Source organism: Perognathus longimembris, chromosome 24, assembly GCF_023159225.1.
Source record: "Perognathus longimembris pacificus isolate PPM17 chromosome 24, ASM2315922v1, whole genome shotgun sequence".
NCBI lineage: Eukaryota > Metazoa > Chordata > Mammalia > Rodentia > Heteromyidae > Perognathus > Perognathus longimembris.
In genome coordinates, this window is record NC_063184.1 from 10,346,443 (window position 1) to 10,367,908 (window position 21,466).

At 37.8% G+C, this 21,466-nt stretch overlaps 1 protein-coding gene across 4 annotated transcripts in view; it reads left to right on the forward strand.

Moving 5' to 3' along the window:
- Camk2d (calcium/calmodulin dependent protein kinase II delta) overlaps positions 1–21,466 on the forward strand; it is a 249,777-nt gene that overhangs the window by 102,730 nt on the left and 125,581 nt on the right. For all 4 annotated transcript variants that reach the window (XM_048333531.1, XM_048333528.1, XM_048333530.1 and 1 more), the window contains exon 4: positions 21,213–21,267. In XM_048333531.1, coding sequence (XP_048189488.1) covers positions 21,213–21,267 — 55 coding nt within the window. The remainder of the gene's footprint in view (positions 1–21,212; positions 21,268–21,466) is intronic.

Below are 21,466 nucleotides of genomic sequence, written 5' to 3' on the forward strand. Positions count from 1 at the left end.
TAATCCTAGTTACTTATGAGGCTGAGATCTGAGGGTTGAGGTTTGAAGTCAGTTCTGGCAGGAAATCCCATGAGACTCTTACTTTCAACTAACCACCAGAAAACTGGAAGTAGTGCTGTGGCTCAAAGTGGTAGAGCTCTAGCTTTGAGCAAAGAGCTCAGGGATAGCACCCAGGACCTGAGGTCAAGTCCCATGAACAACAAAAAAGTGAACAATTAACCAATTTTTTAAGTCTTAAATTTCCAAAACTTATATTTGGTCAGTTAATGTCATCTTTCTTTAAAATATTAAATTATTATAATTATTTTAAGTCTGTTGTGTTTCTTTTCAAACAGATTGTCATACAAATGGTCACCTAGAAATTATCACCTTCCATTCTAGGCTTTCCTGATACAAGTTTGTTCATTCAAATTCTAGTTACGTCTGTAGTTTTACGTGCTTTTCTGAGGTTCTAGTCAAAGGGTGGTACTATTCAGCTTGGTACTTAACATTTCCAGCTCATATCACTTATTTTTAAGGTATATTTTCATCTTCAAATGGTTGTACAAAGGAGTTGTCATTTAACACAGCAGTTTTTGAATACAATATATCGTGAACAATGTCAACACTTTCATCATTCTTACCCATCCATCCACTACTCAGTCCTACCTCCAATATTCTTAATTTTGTAGGATATACATCATATTTCTACTGCATTATTCCCCCTCTTCGCTTGTGTTCCTCCTTTCCCTTAACCCCACCCAACTTCTTTCAAGTACCCACTTCCTAGAGTTTTATTTGTGTTTACTGAATTATGTAAGTGAGAGATTAAGGTCTAAATTATTTTTTTAAGTCTATTTGATTGAGCTGTTGAGTTATACATGTTTTACTCTTTATTATGGTTTTTTTTCTCTTTTGTGCCAGTCCTAGGGTTTAAATTCAGTGCTGTCTGAATTATTTTCTCAAAACTTATTTCCACTTGGAAAGAAGAGTCTCATAGGCTTTCCTTTCAGTCTGGCCTTAAACCACGATGCTCAGATCTCAGTCCCCTGAGTAGCTAGGATTGCAGGTGAAAGCCATGGGCACCTGGCTGTTTGCAGTTTTGTCTAGATCTAGAAGAATGAACTGGTGGGGAGGTGGGATGGGCTAGCGGCCGTGCTTGGCATTGCTGGGTATGCTGTTCCTCCATATTCCTGGAAATGGGAAGCAGACGCCAGCTACAGCACCTCCTCTTCAGATTTCAGATTTTATACACAAGTCTTCAACCTACTTCCTATCTGTTCTGACTAGCAGTACCAAAATGCCCTTAAAATAACATCTCTTTTTCTAAGATTTTGCTATCCTTTAGGACATGGTGGAGAGGGGGAGGGGGGAAAGAAAAGCCAAAGGAAATTCACCTTTACCATTACCTTCGTATTTCTTTATGTAAGAAAAGACCTTTTCTTTCCTACCCTCTTTGTTCACACACATCATCTTTAGAGGGTTGTTTTTGCCAGGAAGTCCTAAATATGTCAAGAAATGATGAATAATTTGAATGCTCAGTCTTTGTGGCAGGAAAGATAAGTCCTGTGAGAGGGTAAGAAAGGGTGAGCAATAGCAAACGCATGTCCAACTTCCCTGATCCAGGAATCAGAAGAAAGGTCACCCAGACCTCTGATTTTTCTGCTCATTTAAAAATACCATTTTCACTTTAGTGTTAATTATAGTCCATACTAATATTGAAGATGATTTTTAGGCTGGGAATGTGGCTTAGAGGTAGAGTGCTTGCTTAGCATGGCATGCATGAAGCCCTGGGTTCAATTCCTCAGCACAACATAAACAGGGGGAAAAAGACAGACGTGGTGTTGTGGCTCAAGTGGTAGAGTGCTAGCTTTGAGCAAAATATGTCAGGGATAGTGCTCAAGCCCTGTATCCCAAGCCCCAGGACTGTCAAAAAAACAAAAAACAAAAACAAACAAAGATGATTTTTTTTAAAATTAACAAGACCATATCTGTTACTCCTTTTCCATTTTTAAAATATACCTTCTCCGGAATGGAAACCAATCTTAAAATATAATATCTGTAGTGTAATTTGCTAATATCATTTGTAATACATGTTGTCATTTGTAGATATTCTGTGTGTGTGTGTGTGTGTGTGTGTATGTGTGTGTGCGTGCATGTGCACGCCAATTCTGGAACACGAACTAAGAGTCTTATACTCTTCCTTAGCTTTCTCATTCAAGGCTGGCATTCCACTTGAGCCACAGCTTCACTTCTGACCTTTTTGGTGGCTAAGATCAGTTTTATGGACTTTCCTACCCCAACTGACTTTGAACCTCAGCCTCCTGAATAGTCTCCTGGGGCCAGGCTGGTACACCATCATTTTCCCCCATTTTCTTGAATTCATCTCAATAATATTATTTTACATGATCAGAGGCACAGATATATTGAGCCTTTGTGTTCGTCCCCTAAGAATATCATCCTTTGGTCTCAATGTGTGTGAATTGTACAGTCTGGTTTTTTAATATTGTTATTATAAAGGAGGGTTACAGTTATAGAAACCAGGTAAAGAGTACATTTCTTTTTGGACAATGTCACCCCTTACCTCGTATACAGTTTTGTAGTAGTGTCTGTGCTTATATGAGTATGAAAAATTATATTTTAGAAAAATCCTCTATAAAATAAAAGCTTTCAAAGGAATTGATTGAACAGTAATTGATTTGTCAAAAAAGGCTGTATATGTTAATAGTAAACCATCTATGTTTAATTTATTGATAACTACATGTTGATTCTCATTAATTAATAATAGTTTGAACGTAGTTCTCAGAAGCAAATACATACAATTATAGAACTAAAATTTATGACCATTTGGAACGTACCCAAAACATAAATTCAATTGATCTCCAGTTTGTAGAATCTATACCTGTGAATTCACTTGCTTTTGGAAATTAACTCAATTGTTTGAGAGAACGTGAGTTTCTAGAAGTATGTTTACCTATCTTTAGAAGGATGGGAGTGGCATAGAAATAGAGGGACAAAGGGTGAGCAAATGCAGCAGTGACACTCAGTAGACACTATGTTGAAAATTAACTATACTTGTGGGTGGGGTTGGGAGGGAAAAATCTGAGAGAGAGCAAGGAAAGGGGTGACATTGTTAAAAAAAAATGCACCTATTACCTGACTTATGTAACAGCATCCCCTCTGTACATCACCTTTACAATTACAAAAAAAGCAATATCTTAAAAGAAGATTTAATATAGCATTTACAGGAAAAATATTTAGTTTTATATATGTGGTAACTTAGAGTTGAAAATAATATGCAGCATTACATCTTAAACCAAACTATTCATAGCTATTGGCTATTTTTTCATTCATTTTTCTATGCCTAAAAATGGCTCATAGTTAAAAATAGAGTGCAAATGGCATTTAAAAATCTTTAATATCAATCAGTCTCTGATAGTTCCTGCCTGTAATCCTATCTACTCACGGTGCTGAGATCTAACACTATGGTTTGAAACTAGCCCAGGCAAGAAAGTCCATGAAACTCACATCTCCAATACACTATTCAGATAAAGCCAGAAGTACAACTGGCTCAAATGGTACATCTCTAGTCTTGAGCAGAAGCAGCTCAGAGACAGTGCCCAGGCCTTGAATTCAAGCCCCACCTCTGGCGAAAAAAGAAAAGAAAATATTTTAAATAAAATATTAAAATATTTTTTTAAAAAGAAAATTAACTTGTGACTTGACTGATATCAGCAGCACTCTGTGGCTACTCTGGACAGTCACAAATGTGCAGAGCTGGGAAAGACTCCATCACCTATGCCCCCATGCATCCCTGCTGAGCTCTGACAGAGCAGCATCCACCTTCTTTCTTCTGCTCACTCCTCTACTCCAAACAAGTGCCCTTCACCGGCAATGGAATGCCAGGCTTCTGTGCTTTGCTTGGTAATTTCTGCTTAAAGCACCCTCGAAGAACAGAGTTGAAGTGCCATCTAGTATTTCTACATTCAAGGTGGTGGTGTGCCTTGTGGTGTAAGTGGTGTGTGTGTGTGTGTGTGTGTGTGGAGAGAGAGAGAGAGAGAGAGATCAGTTTCACTCAGGCACTCCTTACATGTTGCCAACGAATCAATAATTTGCATTAAATAAGGTGTCTTGAAACAGAATAAGCAAGGGTATATACTGACTAGTTGACAAATCTTTTGTGATTATAGGCTTATGGGAGGTTAACCATGTGTTTTCCTGGAGAGCAGAAATGGAATGTTCAATGTTTGTGCTATCATATTGAACTAATTACAAGTGCTATAGGTCCTGGGAATTGCCAGGAGTAAGTAATCTGGAATTTGTTTTAGTAAAATATAATGGGGAAACTGATTTGAAATGAGAGAAACAAATTTACTTCCATTGCCCATGGAACACATTTTTTATTTTTCTGTGGTGAACATCAAAGCCAGGGCCCTCTGCATGCTTTGCAATGCTCTGTCTTGGAGCTATATCCTCAGCCATCAAGGGAATTCATTTCTATATGCTAATGTAAGAATTTATTTGTAATAAAATTATTTTTAATTATTACTACCAGGTAGTTGTGCAAAAGGTTTACAATCCCATAGGTCAGGTTATGAGTACATGTTTCTTGGTCATTGTCACCTCTTCCATTGTTCTCCCCAATCTAGTACAACTAGATTGAAAAATATTTTTTGGCTAATTCCTTTAGCTTCAAATAGAGCATCATCAGGTAATCAGTAATTCAAGGGTAATAATCAGAAATTTCCAGTTGATAATGAAGTACTTTATTCATGGATAAAACTAAGACCTATAATGAACAAAATATTTTAAGCTTCACAAAAAGGTTAAATCATCCTTTGTATGAGTAATGCTATAAGAAGTGAATTGCTCTAGCTCAAAGCTGAGACCCATAGAACTCTTCTCTTAACTTTCTTATGAAATATGGAGGGGTGCATTCTGTCCTTTGCAGGGATTACAGAGAGAAAGAGACAGAAAGACAAAGAGTATCAGTAGTTGAGGGCTTAAGTCATGTTTCATAATGCAGTCAGGAGCCTCTGATCATCCTCAAGTTATTCACCTTTTGGGACCCTACTGTAACTCATGCTAACATAACTGCCTAGTGACAATCACAAGTATAAAAATATATATTTCATAAGTATTTATTCATCAGATAAATGTATTGAGTTTAATAGAAAAATTTAACATTTTTCAGATAATAATGCATGACACTTGCATTGTACCTTGTGCATGATATATATTACCTCTTTTAAGTTGTCCAAAAAGAAATTCCATTGTACCCAGTTTATAATTGAGAGACATTCTGACTTCAGAGATCTTGATCTCAGTGATGGCATTATTCTATTTAGGTATCTATTCTAATGTGCTGTGTTGAAGCAGACCAGCAATACCCTTTTATTTATTAAAATAAATTTATCAACTGATCTTTCTACTTAGATATGTAGTTGACACTGCTAACTGACTTCCATTTTCCCAAAGTGTATCACACCATCTTTATCTATTCCAGCATAGCAGCCACTGAGGTCAAAACCTGTGGTGTCACACGTGTTTCCTGTCCTTCTGTCACATCCTAGTCAGTCAGAATTTATGACAGCCATCCTTGCACATGTCTAGAATCTGAACATGTTTGCCCCTTCACTTGATTATTTATCTTCATCATCAATCTTACCTGTCACTAGGTGTTTTACAGGTAAGTTTCTATTTTTCTGCCTTTCCTTTCTTGCAAGTGGATAATCCTTGAATCTCATTTACTTTGTTATCCATTTCCCACAAGAGCAATACCTTAATCCCAATGTCTCTGTCAAGTAGTAAATCCTTTAGACTGTGGGTGGGGAGAGGGAGGTGTGCCTAAATGGAGAAATCAAGAAAGATGTTGATACATGAATCCCTGATTTAGTAGATGATCTACAGGGATGCAGCACATTAGAATTAGAACTTAGAACACCCCTCAGTCATATTGAAGAGTAACATATCAGTCATAATGTGGTTCTTCTAATGAACACAGTGTGTTCCCCTCTGCCTCAGAGTTCCAGAATGAATTTCCTGCAGCCTCTGGTGTGTGTGTGGGGGCGGGGAGAGGCAACACCTTTAATAATGCCCTATACAAAAGCCCTCCATGACACCCCAACACATGCACTCCCCATGCTTGTCTCCTGCTTCTTCACTCTACTCCAAATGCACTCCTAAATGGGCCAAATGTCAACTTATTTCAGGATAATTCCATCTGCCATTGCCTCTGTCTTCCATCTCATCTCTTAGGCATCTCCTGGCTTGTTCTGTACATTTTCTTATTGGTCTCTCCTAAGGTCACCTCATGAGGGATGATTTCTCTAAGTACTCTCCATCTGCCTCCCCCTAATTCTCATTCCCTCTGCTTTTCAGAGCACTTACCATTCTCTTTCATTTCTCTTTGCCTGTTTATCTTACATCAGTCTTCCCAGACTTGAGCATCATCTTCATGAGATCAGGCATATTATTTTATTCCCTGAAATGGGCAGTGCTTTGAATAGGGTGGGAACTTAATAAATATTTATGGGAATAATAATGAGCTCAGCACCAGCATCTCTTTCTTGAGTGCCTGATCCCTGTCTTCAGCATTTGGTGGATTAAAGAAGACAAATACAAAGGATGAGGAGATCACTCTGATCCTGTGGCAGGTTCCAGTGTCTGCTCCATTGATCACCAGACATCTGGCCAACGAGGCAGGTGGTCTCTATCTCATTATTCCACCTGCATGACCATAAAGGACAGAGGACTATGTTTCTATCAAGGACAGACACATACAAAAAACTTGAGGAAAAAGTTTGATAAAATATGTTAGGTCTGATGATGCTATTGTTTAATAAAAATTTAAAAGTCAGCTTTCTCTATTGAGGTGCCTATGTGGTGATTGTAAGTAGCAGAAAGTGAAGAATTTGATTTTTCATTTCTTTTGCAATTATAGAAATGTGGGTGTCTCATTTATCAAGAGAGAAATTGTTTCAGCATTATGATTCATAAGCAGCCCACTAATGGACGAATACCACAGTTGATTTATTCCTTTTGTAAACATTTACCTAGTTTCTTACATATGCTAGATTATTCTAGTCCCAGATAACAGACACCAGAAATACAGCCCTAGGTTTCAAGAGTATGATAGCTTATGAACAGAACCATTTTGACTCGTATAAAAATTTATCCCAAAGGCAACTAGGAACAGAAGGCAAGCCAGCTAGCTACCTACCATCTGTCAGTCAATCTCTGTCTGTCTGTCTATCTAGCTATCCATCTGTCTATCATCTATCTCTTTCTTTCTATTTCTTTGTTTTGTTTGTTTTTCTATCGTTTATATTTTAAATAAATCTATACTCAAAGCATGTTTCCATGACATTTCCTCTCTGGAAATTTCTGATTTTCTTTACTTGGGTAATGTATCCAATAGGATATATTACTTGTAAGAAAATTAAACTGCCTCAAGATTTTCCTATAATTCTTTTTAATGTGCCCTTTCCTCAATCTTACCTACACTGAGGCTAAAAGGAATATTTTTTAAAAAATAAGGAAGGGAAGGAGAGTTCCTTTCTGGTAGTCCCTTAAATCCTGAAAGACATGTAGGTTAACCTAGAGGGGAAGTATGGGTGCAGGTGAGAATTGGAGAGGCAACTGGACATGGGGTGAGTTAGGCTGTAATTCTGGCTACTCCAAGGACAGAAATTAGGAGGACCACAGCTCAGAGGCTGTTTGGGCAAAAAGTGAGCAATCTCAACCAATAAACTAGACATGGTAGTTCATGTTTGTGATCTTAGCTAGGCAGGGCACATAGATAGGAGGATTAGTCTGAAGCCGTTACTGGAGAAAAATGTGAAAGGCTCTATCTGAATAATAAGGCAAAAACAAAACAAAACAAATCAAAAAGAACTGGAGCCATGGCTCAAGGATAGAGCACTGCCTTGCAAGCAGGAGGCCGTGGGTAGGTGTTTCCTTCCATTTCACAGCTTTTATGAAGCTGTTAACACCTCCTTCCTCAGCCTCCTTCACTTAGATCCTTCCACAACCTCATCTTCAGAACACATTTTCTCAGTTACAGCACCCCACACATTGTGCAGCATTTCCTACCATTGTCCCAATATGGCTCTTTATTTGTTTTCTTATGTAGTAACTGATGTACCCTCTTCTTTCTTCTTTCTTCTGCCTCTCTACCATTATACCGCATGGGTAGAATTGACCAGAGCTAATCTTGGTAGCACTCTGCCCTCTCACAAGCTGACTTCTGTAATTGTGTCTTCTCTCTAGGGGCCCACACATTTCTGTAAAAGGTCAAATCATCAATATATTTATGAGTCAAATCATCAGTATGTTCAACTTACTGGCTGTATGACTTTGTTGCATGAACTGAGCTCTGCAGCCTCAGCTTAAAATCAACTGTTTATAATACAGATGGACATGGCAGTATTCCAATAAAACTTTATTTACACAAACCATTACTCTGAAATGCTGAGTAGCAAGTTGATGATGAAATAGCAAACTTGGTTATATGTGGAAAATAAAAGTTCAGGATAGAAAGAGCAGCATGTATAAGGATTCTGGAATGTGCTTGTCTGGAATTCTCAAGAATAAGCAGGGGCAAATGTAGGTAGAGGGTCGTGTGTCTGGGAAAGAGTAGCAGAGGGAGAGGTTGAGCAGCTCATGTTGGGTGGTACATTTCAAGCCAGAAATGGGATTTGCCTCTTACTCAAAAGCAGTGGAGAGTCACTAGGAGGTTCTGAGCTGGAAGACAGTAATCAGATTTAGTTTGAACAGTATTGTCTGGCTGCTGTGCTAAAGACAATGAGAACACAGGGCAGAGAAATGAAAATGAGCCATGAGGCTCCTTAAATATACCAAGAATCATGATAGTGGAAGAAGTGCAGAGTGGTTAGGTTATATGTTTATGTATCTGTCTATAACACACTCTCTCCCTGTCTCTCTGTCTCTGTCTCTGTCTCTCTCTGTGTATCTCTGTCTCTCTCTGTCTCTGTCTCTGTCTCTCTCTCTCTCTCTCTCACACACACACACACACACACACACACACACACATTTTCCCTTAATATATTTTGAAGGATTTATTTTGAGGTTGGCTTTTGCTTTCACAGAAGGGAGTCAAGAACTGCTCTGATAATTTGTCTTGACCAGTTCAAATAATGCAAAACCTGGAGAGGAGCAGTTTGTAGATGGAGGATCAGGAGCTCTTGGGTTTAAGATGTCTGTGAGCTAAGTAAACGAGTGATATGTTTGAGAGGTCTGATATCCATTATGATTTAATTTGTGATAAATATACAAACCCTTCTATTTTTCATCCTCTTCCTTCTCTTTTCTCCCTCCTCCACCTTCTGCAACTGGTGATTGAACCCAGAACCTTCTGTTCTTGCTAGACAGGCAAGCACTCTATCATTTCAGCACAACTTCTAAGCTCTTTTATTAAAAACAAAAACAAAAAACAAAATCTTCTTAATTTTGCTTAGGCTGATCTCAACCTTATGACTTCTAGCTGCAACCTCCCAAGTACCTGTAATTACAGGTGTGTGCCACACTGAAGTGCCAAAATTCTTTACTTAAAAAAGAAACTTACGGGCTGGGAATATGGCCTAGTGGCAAGAGTGCTTGCCTCGTATACATGAAGCCCTGGGTTCGATTCCCCAGCACCACATATATAGAAAATGGCCAGAAGTGGCACTGTGGCTCAAGTGGCAGAGTGCTAGCCCTGAGCAAAAAAAGAAGGCAGGGACAGTGCTCAGGCCCTGAGTCCAAGGCCCAGGACTGGCACCAAAAAAAAAAAAAAAAAAAAGAAAAAAAGAAAGAAACTACGCACCTTGGCTGAACTAAGTATTCTAGGCAAAAATGCATTACCATATACCAAAGGGAGATGCAGATCAGTTTAACAGTGCCGGCATTTTGATCTCAATAATATCTAATTTATGAGTAAGTTTATAAATAATTTTCATGTTTTCTTTTATTGTGAGCTTTAGATTACAGAATGTTCTTTTCTGTGTGCTTTACTTGTGTTTATCACCCAGAGAAATAAGTTGGTATTTTAAAGTATTTTTAGCATAAAATCATTATACAGAGAAAAAATGTTAAGGTAATATAATTTAATATAATATGGCAACTAACTCTAGTTTACATTGCATTCCTTATTATTTTAATTGAACTTTAAACTCACTTATGTCTATTTATAGGAAAATCAAGTTTGACAAAAATACCTTATGCAATAAATTAATTCCCAGAGGGGAATAAAGATATGAGGGATAGGGGCTGGGGATATGGCCTAGTGGCGAGAGAGCTTGCCTCGTATACATGAGGCCCTGGGTTCGATTCCCCAGCACCACATATACAGAAAACTGCCAGAAGTGGCGCTGTGGCTCAAGTGGCAGAGTGCTAACCTTGAGCAAAAAGGAAGCCAGGGACAGTGCTCAGGCCCTGAGTCCGAGGCCCAGGACTGGCAAAAAAAAAAAAAAAAAAAAAAGATATGAGGGATAGCAAATGGGAACATTCAGATATAAGGGTGAAGGCAATGTGGTAGTTTAAAAGAGAGGGTGATGTAATAAGTTTTTCCACTCAGTATTAGGAATCAGAATCAGAAATTGACACAACTCATCTGCTTGGTTAATGTCATAGAGGATTTGGCAGGAGAAATCTTTCTGAATTGTCTCTCTAGTTATTCATTAAAAACAATTCCAAAATAAAATGAGGCATATGTTAAACTTTAGCTTGTTGAAATGCTGAATAGGAAAAAAATCTCACCCTGAGGAGTTATATTCTATTTCTATTAGTAATATAACTGGAGGGATATTATTACTGAGGTAGAGATTTCAACTAAAATAGGTATTTTAGGATCCTCTTAAAAGTTTGTCTAAGCTGGACACTTGTGATGCATGCCTGTAATCTTAGCTACTCAGGAGGCTGAGATCTGAGGAAATTTTCATCTCCAATTAAGCACCCAAAAGCAGGCATTGGAGCTGTGGCTCAAGTGGTAGAGTGCTAACCTTGAGCAAAACAGCTCAGGAAAAGCACTCAAGTGCTTGCTTCAAGCACAGGACTGGTACACACGCGTGTATATACGCACACACAGACACACACACAGAGACACACACACACACTGCAGTCCAGCACATAGCAAGGATTTATTCCTTATTTTTTTATGTGTCCTAGAGGATAAAAAATGTTTTGTAGTTGTTGTTTTTTTAATGATTCACTACACATTGTGTGTGACAGAGAGAAAGAGAGAGAGAGAGAGAGAGAGAGAGAGAGAGAGAGAGAGAGACCCCAGGCAAAGTTTCACAAAGCAGTAAGTTTCTTTCCTGTGAATTGTCTTTCAATATGTTTTAGGATGCCTGTTTTGTTTTTTTCCTCCTTTAAAAACAAGCCAGTTTTTCACTGTAGTAGTAATACCTCTTCATTAGCAGGAAATTTGCTGCTTCCAGAATACCTTGGTCTTCTGTGTAGTACTCTCTATCTTTCCTTACTTTCCTGTGCTCATCACAGCTGATACATTTCAGAGAATATGTGGTGAGGTGCACTAGAGAAGCAGTTTCTTCTTTTGTTTTCCCTTTTGTGCTTCTTTTTTTTTTTAACTAAGGCTCAAACCTCGGCCTCACATATGATTGGCAAGTACTGTAATCTACCTCTCAGCTTTTTCTGTAGGTCTGAGGTGAACCTACAGAATCTCCCTCTCCCTCTCTTTCTCTCTCTCTCTCTCATATGTTAAAATTAAGGATAATTGAGAAAAATAAATATTGGAAGATGTCATAACAGCATAGAAAATGAACATTTCTAGATTTTACTGTCTCTGATTTCTAGGTCCATATTTATTTTTATGGGAAATCATCAGGATAGGTTTTTTTATTATTATTATTTGACAGCCCTGGGGCTTGGACTCAGGGCCTGAGCACTGTCCCTGCCTTCTTTTTTTGCTCAGGGCTAGCACTCTGCCACTTGAGCCACCTCTGGCCTTCTCTATGTATGTAGTGCTGAGGAATTGAACCCAGGGCTTCATGTGTATGAGGCAAGCACTCTTGCCACTAGGCCATATTCCCAGCCCCAGAATAGGGTTTTAAGTGAACTAAAAATCTACTTCGTTTTCTATTTTCTTAGTGCTTCTATAACCATACATTTATGAGTGGTTTCCATCCCCCAAACAAAAGAACTTCCTGTTTTTTTTCCCACTGTTTGTCCCATCATTTGTTCCATATGTCTGATAATCATGTTTCAGCAGCTCATTTCTCTGCACCTTCCACCTTCTTCTCAAGTTCAAATTCTTCCAAGTTATGGAAACTTTGATCAATCAAAGCATAATTGAGTAGACTATTTTGTAACTAATGCTAGAGTATTAAAAGACATCACAATTCTTCCTTGTCAGTCTGAATGTTACTAGTCTAATCCTGCGTATCTCATGGAGGCTGAAACTGGTCTAACTTGAATTTTAATCTTGAATCAGGAATGGGTGGGAAATTGGGAATAAAAACGGGATCTCTGATCATCACAGCTGATTTACAGGGACCTCAAGGACTGGCTTTGAAATCTAAAACCTTTTCCTTTATGGCCAGTGATGTAGAGCATTTTTTCATATGTCTATTGGCCATTCTCATTTCCTCATCAGAGAAGTTTCTTTGTAAGTCTTTAGCCCACTTGATGAGGGGGCTATTGGTTCTTTGCGGTTTTGTTTTGGAAGAAGGTAATTTTTTTAGATCTGCATATATTTTAGAGATGAGGCCTTTGTCTGTTGAATGTCCGGTAAAGATCTTCTCCCAGTCTGTGGGCTTTCTGTTTATCTTGCGAGCTATGTCCTTTGCCGTGCAGAAGCTCTGCAGTTTGATGCAGTCCCATTTGTCCAACCTTTCTTTGATTTGTAGCCTTTCAGGGTCTTTGTTAAGGAAGTTCCGTCCTGTGCCAAGGAGCCCAAGTGTTTCTCCTACTCCTTCCTTTAGTGTTTTCAGGGTGCCTGTTTTGATTTCAAGGTCTTTAATCCATTTGGAATTGATTTTGGTGCAGGGTGATATATAAGGATCTAGTTTTAGTTTGTTGCATGTGTTGAACCAGTTTTGCCAGCAACACTTCTTAAAGAGGCTATCTTTCTTCCATACTATTGTTTTAGCTCCTTTATCAAAGATTAAGTAGGCGTAGTTTTGTGTGTTCAATTCTGGGTCTTCAATTCTGTTCCATTGGTCTTCAGGCCTGTTCCGGTGCCAATACCAAGCTGTTTTTATTACTATAGCTTTATAATACAGCTTGAAGTTGGGTATTGTAATTCCTCCAGCACTGTTCTTTCTGCTTAGGAGTGTTTTTGCTATTCTAGGTCTTTTATTGTTCCATATGAATTTCTGGATTGCTTCCTCTATTTCATTAAAGAATGGTGTTGGGATATTAATGGGTATTGCATTGAATTTGTAGATAGCCTTTGGCAATATTGCCATTTTGATTATATTAATCCTCCCAATCCAGGAGCATGGGAGGTTTTTCCATTTTCTTAGTTCTGACTTAATTTCATTTTTCAAGCTTTTAAAGTTCTCATCAAAGAGGTCTTTCACTTCTTTGGTTAAGGTTATTCCTAGGTATTTTATGTTTTGGGGGGCTATTGCAAAAGGAGTTGCTTTCCTGATTTCAGCTTCGGTCTTCGGGTTGTTAGCATAGAGAAAGGCCATTGATTTTTGAAGGTTTATTTTATATCCTGCAACTTTGCCAAAGTTTTGGATCAGCTCTAGTAGCTTGGGGGTAGAGTCTATGGGATTCTTTCGGTATAGGATCATGTCATCTGCGAAGAGAGAAAGTTTAACTTCATCTTTTCCTATTTGGATCCCCTTTATATTTTCTTCTTGCCTAATTGCTCTGGCTAGGAATTCTAGTACTATGTTGAAGAGCAGGGGAGAGAGTGGATATCCCTGCCTTGTTCCTGATTTTAAAGGGAATGGCTTTCGTTTTTCCCCATTTAGAGTTATGCTTGCTGTTGGTTTGTCATAAACTGCCTTGATTATATTCAGGAATGTTCCCTGGAATCCCAGTTTTTCCAGGGCTTTTAGCATAAATGGGTGCTGGATTTTATCAAACGCTTTTTCCGCATCCAGCGATAAAACCATGTGGTTCTTTAGCTTGCTCCGGTTGATGTGGTGGATTACATTAATTGACTTGCGTATATTAAACCAGCTTTGCATCCCTGGGATGAACAACATTGAGATTCCATCTCACCCCAGCAAGAATGTCATATATCAAGAAAACTAATAATAACAATTGTTGGAGGGGATGTGGCCAAAAGGGAACCCTACTTCATTGTTTGTGGGAATGTAAACTGGTTCAGCCACTCTGGCAAGCAGTATGGAGATTCCTCAGAAGGCTCAATATAGAACTCCCCTATGACCCACCAGCCCCACTTTTGGGTATCTATCCAAAAGACCACAAACAAAATCACAGTAATGCCACCAGCACAACAATGTTCATCGCAGCACAATTTGTCATAGCGAGAATCTGGAACCAACCCAGATGCCCCTCAGTAGATGAATGGATAAGGAAAATGTGGTACATATACACAATGGAATTTTATGCCTCTATCAGAAAGAATGACATTGTTCCATTTGTAAGGAAATGGAAGGACTTGGAAAAAGGTATACTAAGTGAAGTGAGCCAGACCCAAAGAAACATGGACTCTATGGCCTCCCTTATTGGGAATAATTAGTACAGGTTTAGGCAAATCATAGCAGAGCATCACAAGGCCCAATAGCTATACCCTTATGAACACATAAGATGATGCTAAGTGAAATGAACTCCATGTTATGGAAACAATTGTTATATCACAGTTGTAACTACTTTCAACGTCCTATGTGTATGTGTAGTTTCTATTATTGATGATGTTCTTGTGTTACCTTCCTGTGGTTGTACCTACACTATCTCTGTAATCTTATCTGAGTATATTGGAAACCGTGTTTACTGGTATTGGAAGTAGGAAATTGAAAGGGAATACCAAATTTGAGAGACACAGGGTAAAAAAAGAGAAACAACTACAAAAGCAATACTTGCAAAACTCTTTGGTGTAAGTGAACTGAACACCTGGGGGGGGGAGGAAAAGGGGGGAGGGAGGGGGGTATGAGGGACAAGGTAACAAACAGTACAAGAAATGTATCCAATGCCTAACGTATGAAACTGTAAGCTCTCTGTACATCAGTTTGATAATAAAAATTTGAAAAAAAAGTTTCTAAATATAAAAAAAAATAAAATAAAACCTTTTCCTGTGTTTTTAGAATAGTCTGTAAATTAATATGAATGTGAATTCATATCAAGTTTTTGTGTAATAGAGTTCAAAAAGGGATCAATTTTTAGTCTTGGTTCTTAAGTATAAACAATAAAATTATTTTAAAGGTAATTTAATGCTAGTTAATATTAGATTGAAAAGTAGATTTATCCGTATAGGGAAATATTTTTATTAGTCTTTCAATTTCTGGTGTAGGAGCTATTTTATTTTTTGATTCATCAATAATAGCTTCCTTGGCCTTTATTAGTAGGGCATATTGCTAAATATTTCATTAAATATACTTATTCCATGAGCACTGGTGGCTCACAACTGAAATCTTTGCTACTCAGGAGTTTGAAATCTGAACATTGTCATTCAAAGTCAGCCTGGGCAAGAAAGTTTTTTGAGTGTGTCAAGTTAGTCTATTTTATACTGATGTGATTAAAAAAAAATCTGCTGTGACTTCATTAACAATATCACCTATGCTATGAGAAATAGAGATGAAGAAAAACAGGGCACATACATAGAAATGCCTTCCATTTTCCAGTTGTATTATTAGGTGGCCTTTGAGTGTGGTTGTCAGTGCTTCTGTTTGTGGGTTTGTTTGTTTGTTTTTGTCTGAAAATTGCTCTCTAGAAATCAACAATGTTGACACAGAGACCAAATAGTAGAGCTGAAATTTTGAGTGCTGCTATTTGACTGTTAAAATGGCCTAATACTAGTATGTTTGGGTTTTTTTTTAATTTACAAATGAATTCACTATTGGCACCCTGCTTCTGGCATGCTACATGACCCAGCTTGGCTAGTGCTTGCTCTGGCTGTGAATTATAATTAACTACTGATGGGAATATAAAAAGGGTCTGACTTGCAAGCTGCCATTTTTCCATCCTTGTATGTGAACCAAATCCAGCTACCTCAAATCTTATAACTCAGAAAAGCTAAAAATGCAAAATATGTCCCATTTATATCCAGAGCTGATGCTCAGAAGCCGCAAACAGTGATTACAGGGATGCAATGCAATCTGTTCTCCATGAGTTATTTTATTACTATTGTGATAACATTGGCAGCATCGCCCTACCATGTTCAATTTCAGAGAATTATACTAATTCTTTCATGTTTTCTAGGACAAACTTGTTCTTTTTCTGCTAAAAATTTTACTTATGACATAGAATTATATGAAGACAATTACACATTTCAGACTAAGTCATTACTGTGGATATATCATTTGTTGCTCACAACAGACAGTTCATCCTCTGCTTTGTGGCTTAAAACAGCAATAGTTTGTTATTTGCTCTTTACTTTGAGTTGTCGGGGTTCGATCATATGATTTTTAAATGATATGTATCTAAGGTCAGTCCCACAGTTACAATTAGCTGTGAGCTTTGCTCATGATGGAATGCCAAGGTGACTTCTGACTATCTTTCCTCACCTTCTCTTGCCTTTCAATATGCTAATAACACTTCTTAGCACTGTAGGTGATTTTCAAAAGATCATCTGGAGAATACTATGCTTATGAAAGCTCTGCTTGCACCACAGTACTCATAGCAAATCATATAACCAAGTCCAGAGGCAGGGTGAGAGGGGATCAAGAAATGGCAAAGGATATGAATTTTTTTGTTTTTGCTTATTTGTTTTTTGTTCGCTTTGGATATTGATCACAGAGCCTCCTGCTCTTACTTTATTTTTTTGCCAATCCTGGGGCTTGGATTCAGGGCCTGAGCACTGTCCCTGGCTTCTTTTTGCTCAAGACTAGCACTCTACCACCTGAGCCACAGCGCCACTTCTGGCCTTTTCTGTTTATGTGGTGGTGAGGAATCGAACCCAGGGCTTCATGCATGCAAGGCAAGCACTCTACCACTAAGCCGTATTCCAGCCCCCTGCTCTGCTCTTCATTTTTGTTTGTTTGGTTAGGGTTTTGTTTTGTTTTGTTTTGTTTTTTGGTAACTCAGGGCTGGCAGTTTACCACTTGAGCCATACCTCCACTCCAACTTTTTGCTGGTTGAATCTCACATATTTTTCTGCCTCTGCTGGCTTTAAACTTGATCTTCAGATTTAGGCCTCTATAGCTAGCATTACAGGTATGAGCCTCCAGCTTTAGCTGTAGTGAAATCTTATAAGAAGAAAAGACAGGAAGGGAAAGCAGAGCGCCTATGATGATTTGAATACAAACTACCAAAATAGTAACATATAAAGAAGAGAGAGGAAGTGAATTAAGCCATGGGTCAATTAACTTTGGGACTATTTAAGCATCAGAGGCATTTTCCCCCTTAGAAGTCCATCCTTCAAGTTCTGGAACTTAAAATCTAATTCCAGATAAGTATAATGCTGTTTAAGAAAATTCACTTACTTGATCTTAAATTTAATTTTACCTTTGAGCAAACTTGGGAGAAGTGTAACTACCACGAGCTATTTTAACTGCTTTTTTTGATTATCTTCTCCAAGTATTCTCTCAAAAACCATTGTAGGGATGGCTGTCATTAGGCTAATTGTGTGCAGCCATATGTGTGGCTTCTGGCATTGGCAGTGAGCAGCTGTAGTAAGAACATGATACAATATGCTTCCCGAACATCAGACACAGAGCAGCCGGGGAAGCTGCGTTCTCAGTCTTGAACTTACAGCCTTAATGAGCAGAGTGACAGATCACCCTGTAGTCCCTTTGGTATGAAAAAAAAATCGACAATTATTTTTAGGAAATAATAAACATAACATGTTATAAAAAACAAACGGTTTTTCAGCTGTTGAGTAGCTGTTAACAAGGAAATAAAGAATGGAGAATAAAGGATACTTTTGACTGACAACAGTGTTGAGAAGAATCAAATGATTGCAGTGACTATAAAATAAATATCAGAATATCAACTCTGCTAATAGAAGGGAAGAGTTAAAACTCATTAAAAAAGAAACAATTCTATCCCCTAAAACATTGTAATTATGTGACTGTATCACATAGTTTTGTTACCAAATGACTATGAAGATTGTGTGGAAAGAAGTTGGGAGGGAAATGATAAAGGAAGAAGGGGTATGTGTACCTTTTAATCTTAAACCAATATGATGCTGATTTTTTTTCTGTGACATCAGTAGCATCTTTTATTCAGAAATAATATCACAGCTTCCAATGGTGGGTTAGACACATTAAAGAGGATCTGGAATTGTGTTACATCATTTGGACAAATTGTTTGCTTGATCCATGATTACATATGTTGTGTACTTGTTGGCTAACTTCTTGAGTGTCATATATTTGATCATGAGCATCTTTATTGAGCCATTGGTTACTTGGTCAAAAAATAATTTATTTCCAAATAAGGGTTATTTAAAAGGAATATGAAGATAGTATTCAATCTTAGTGGGAAATTTTTTTGAGTATAATGAGAACTTAGCATTCCTTCTCTGGTTGCACCTGAACTCTTCTACCCTGTTAAGACCTACAACTTTTGGATCTGAACCTCTGAGCCCCTCCCCCCTCCTTAAAGGTTTTTTTTTTCCTTGAAAGAATAGAAGAGAATAATGGCGAATCCTATTGTAATATTTTTAAAGTATTTGTACTATTACTTGAGTTCATCTAAACACTAACTTCATTAGAGATCTCTGAGTCTGTGTCATCTAAGAATGCCATTGAGTTATCAGCCACAATCTGACCTTCTGTATAGCACTCAACAGTTATGAACAGAACATACATCATCAACTTAAACTGTTGATTTTCTTCAGCAACATTAAGTCTACACAAAGGTATGAGCAGCATTTCTGATTTAACAAATTGATGAGATGAGCACTCTTCACACAATTAAAAGTTGTAGAAGATTTAATATAGTAAAGATCCAAAACTGATTATGAAAGGCTACCTGCTATATGACAGGTTTTAGGGTGGGATGTTACATAATATGACTTCACTCCAGTAGTGTGGATGAGAAGGAAATTGTATATATTGAAGAAGAGAGAGTTCTTGGTTTAGTTACTAAAGATAAGATGTTACCTCTAAGAATTCAAGGCTGATACTCTGACAATTAATAAGATAAGGGAGGAGCACACCTTATTTGCACTCTAGTGGGAGAGTCCAGTCAGGTCTAAAGCTGACCTGGAAGAGTCTCATTCCCACTTGCCTCCAATATAGCCTATTTCTTTATACTAATGACCGGAAAATCTACATTCTCAGGCCAGTTATGACAGGCTTACCTATATAATCCCAGCTATTAAGAAGTATAGAGAAATTAGATTCTGGCCCGAGGCTGGCCAGGGTAAAAACAAGAGTCCTTATCTGAAAAATAAGTAAGGCAGTTGAGCTCAATTCTAGCTCAGGAGGCTAAGAGCTGAGGTTCAAAGCCAGCACAGGCAGGAAAGTCCATGAGACTCTTATCTCCAATTAATCACCAGAACGCTGGAAATGCAGGTATGATTTCAGTTGTAGAACACCAGATAAAGAACAGATTGTAGGCTCTGAGTTCAAGCTCCAATGCTGCCAGGTACGTGCAAGTGCACACACACACACTAAACAAAGTGAAACAAAACCTAGACTAAAGCAAAATTGGATGGAGATGTGCCTCAAGTGATAAGAGTACCAACCTAGAAAGCATCAGGCCTGAGTTCAAACCCAGTAGTGTCAAAAAACAAGATGATGACTCACAAAACCATATTTCTAAAAACAATTATCTGTAATTTTGGAAAAATTAAAACTCTCTTTTTCTACATTGGAGAAATTTCCAGAGAGGGATTCAGTAGAGATTTTATAATGTACCAGCAATGATATTGGAAAGAGATGGAATCGGATCGTAAAGCATGGAGATAGTATAAAGTGAGGAATGTACGAATGTCCATGTATGCTGTAGATTCCTTCTCAGGATGACTGCAACCTATGTGGTAATGAATGTGTATTTCATCATTGCATGAGAAACACACTAAGAACAGATCCTAGTAGAATTCTGAAGCTTTTGAGGGAACTCTTGTGATGTTTGATGTTTGCCTTGCCCTCTATCACAATTGTAAGGACAAGCTACCGCCCAAAGGATTGGAATAAACAGAATTAATCATCTGTAAGGGATCGAAGGAATGAGATGGGAGGGCTTATACAAAACTAAATACCAGAATAGGATGTGTGTAAGTTTTAACCATGTGGTTGAATGTAGTGAAAAAATGGCTTTTCCATTCTTGAGAAACAAACACAGGTTTCAGCTAGAATTTTCTGCCAAGTTTAACTCCTTGGAAAATGTTTATGAACTTGAAAAACTAATTTACTATTGTTTTTAATAAAGTTCTAGGCACATGCAAATTACAGCTAATGACTTAGTATGGGTTTTGGAGACTTGAGTAAAGAAGGGACAAACGTAGCAAGCCAGCAGCTATAACCCTAACTCTCAGAAGACTGAGGCAGAAAGATCATGAGTTCTAGACCAGCCAGGGATACATAGTAAAACCCATCTCAAAGAAAACAAAACTGAAAAAAGTGTTGTTTTGACAGGCGAGACAGACAGTATTAGATAAATATTGTAGAACAAATGGGCAGGGAGACCCTTTATTGAACTGACAAGGATTGCTCTTGCTATCCCAATTTATAGTCAATATGTGAGTTAGTGAAGGCATGAACTAGGGTAGGGAAGGACATGACAAGAAAGTGTAACTTGTTAGAAAGAAACTTGTTAGAACCTGGTAACTTCAGATTACATACCATAATAATTATTAACATCTACATAGCATTTACATGGTAGTATGTAGGTGATTTTTTAGTTACTATATCCTTTATTCTCAAGCATTTTAGGAAGAATTGATACGGAATATCATTACAAGTTAAATACTTTTCTTAAGAGGCCATCATTAATAACTACTAGTAATAAAATTCCAGTTTGAATTCGTCTCACTCCAAGACAAGCTGAGCGGGTATCAATGGATTAATAGACTCAAATAAAGGGTGATATTCACATTTCCATTTAGAGGCAGCTGCTGCTGCCTGCAAGATTGGCTTGATGTTGATCTTAGGCATAATCATAATACAAACTCTCGTCTTTGTTTTTCTTAGTGAGACTCCATGACAGCATTTCAGAAGAAGGCTTCCATTACTTGGTGTTCGATTTGTAAGTACATTCTTTTCTTTGCTAGAACGTATTTGAAGCCATGTTCAATTAAACATGCCTTTTCTCATTGCATGGCCCAAATTAAACACCACTACACTATTTTTAAAATGTTCTTTCAAGGAATAGTCTGACCTAATTCTTTTGAAGAGACACAACTACTTGGCAATGTTTTGTGTATAATTGCTTATGAATCTGTTTC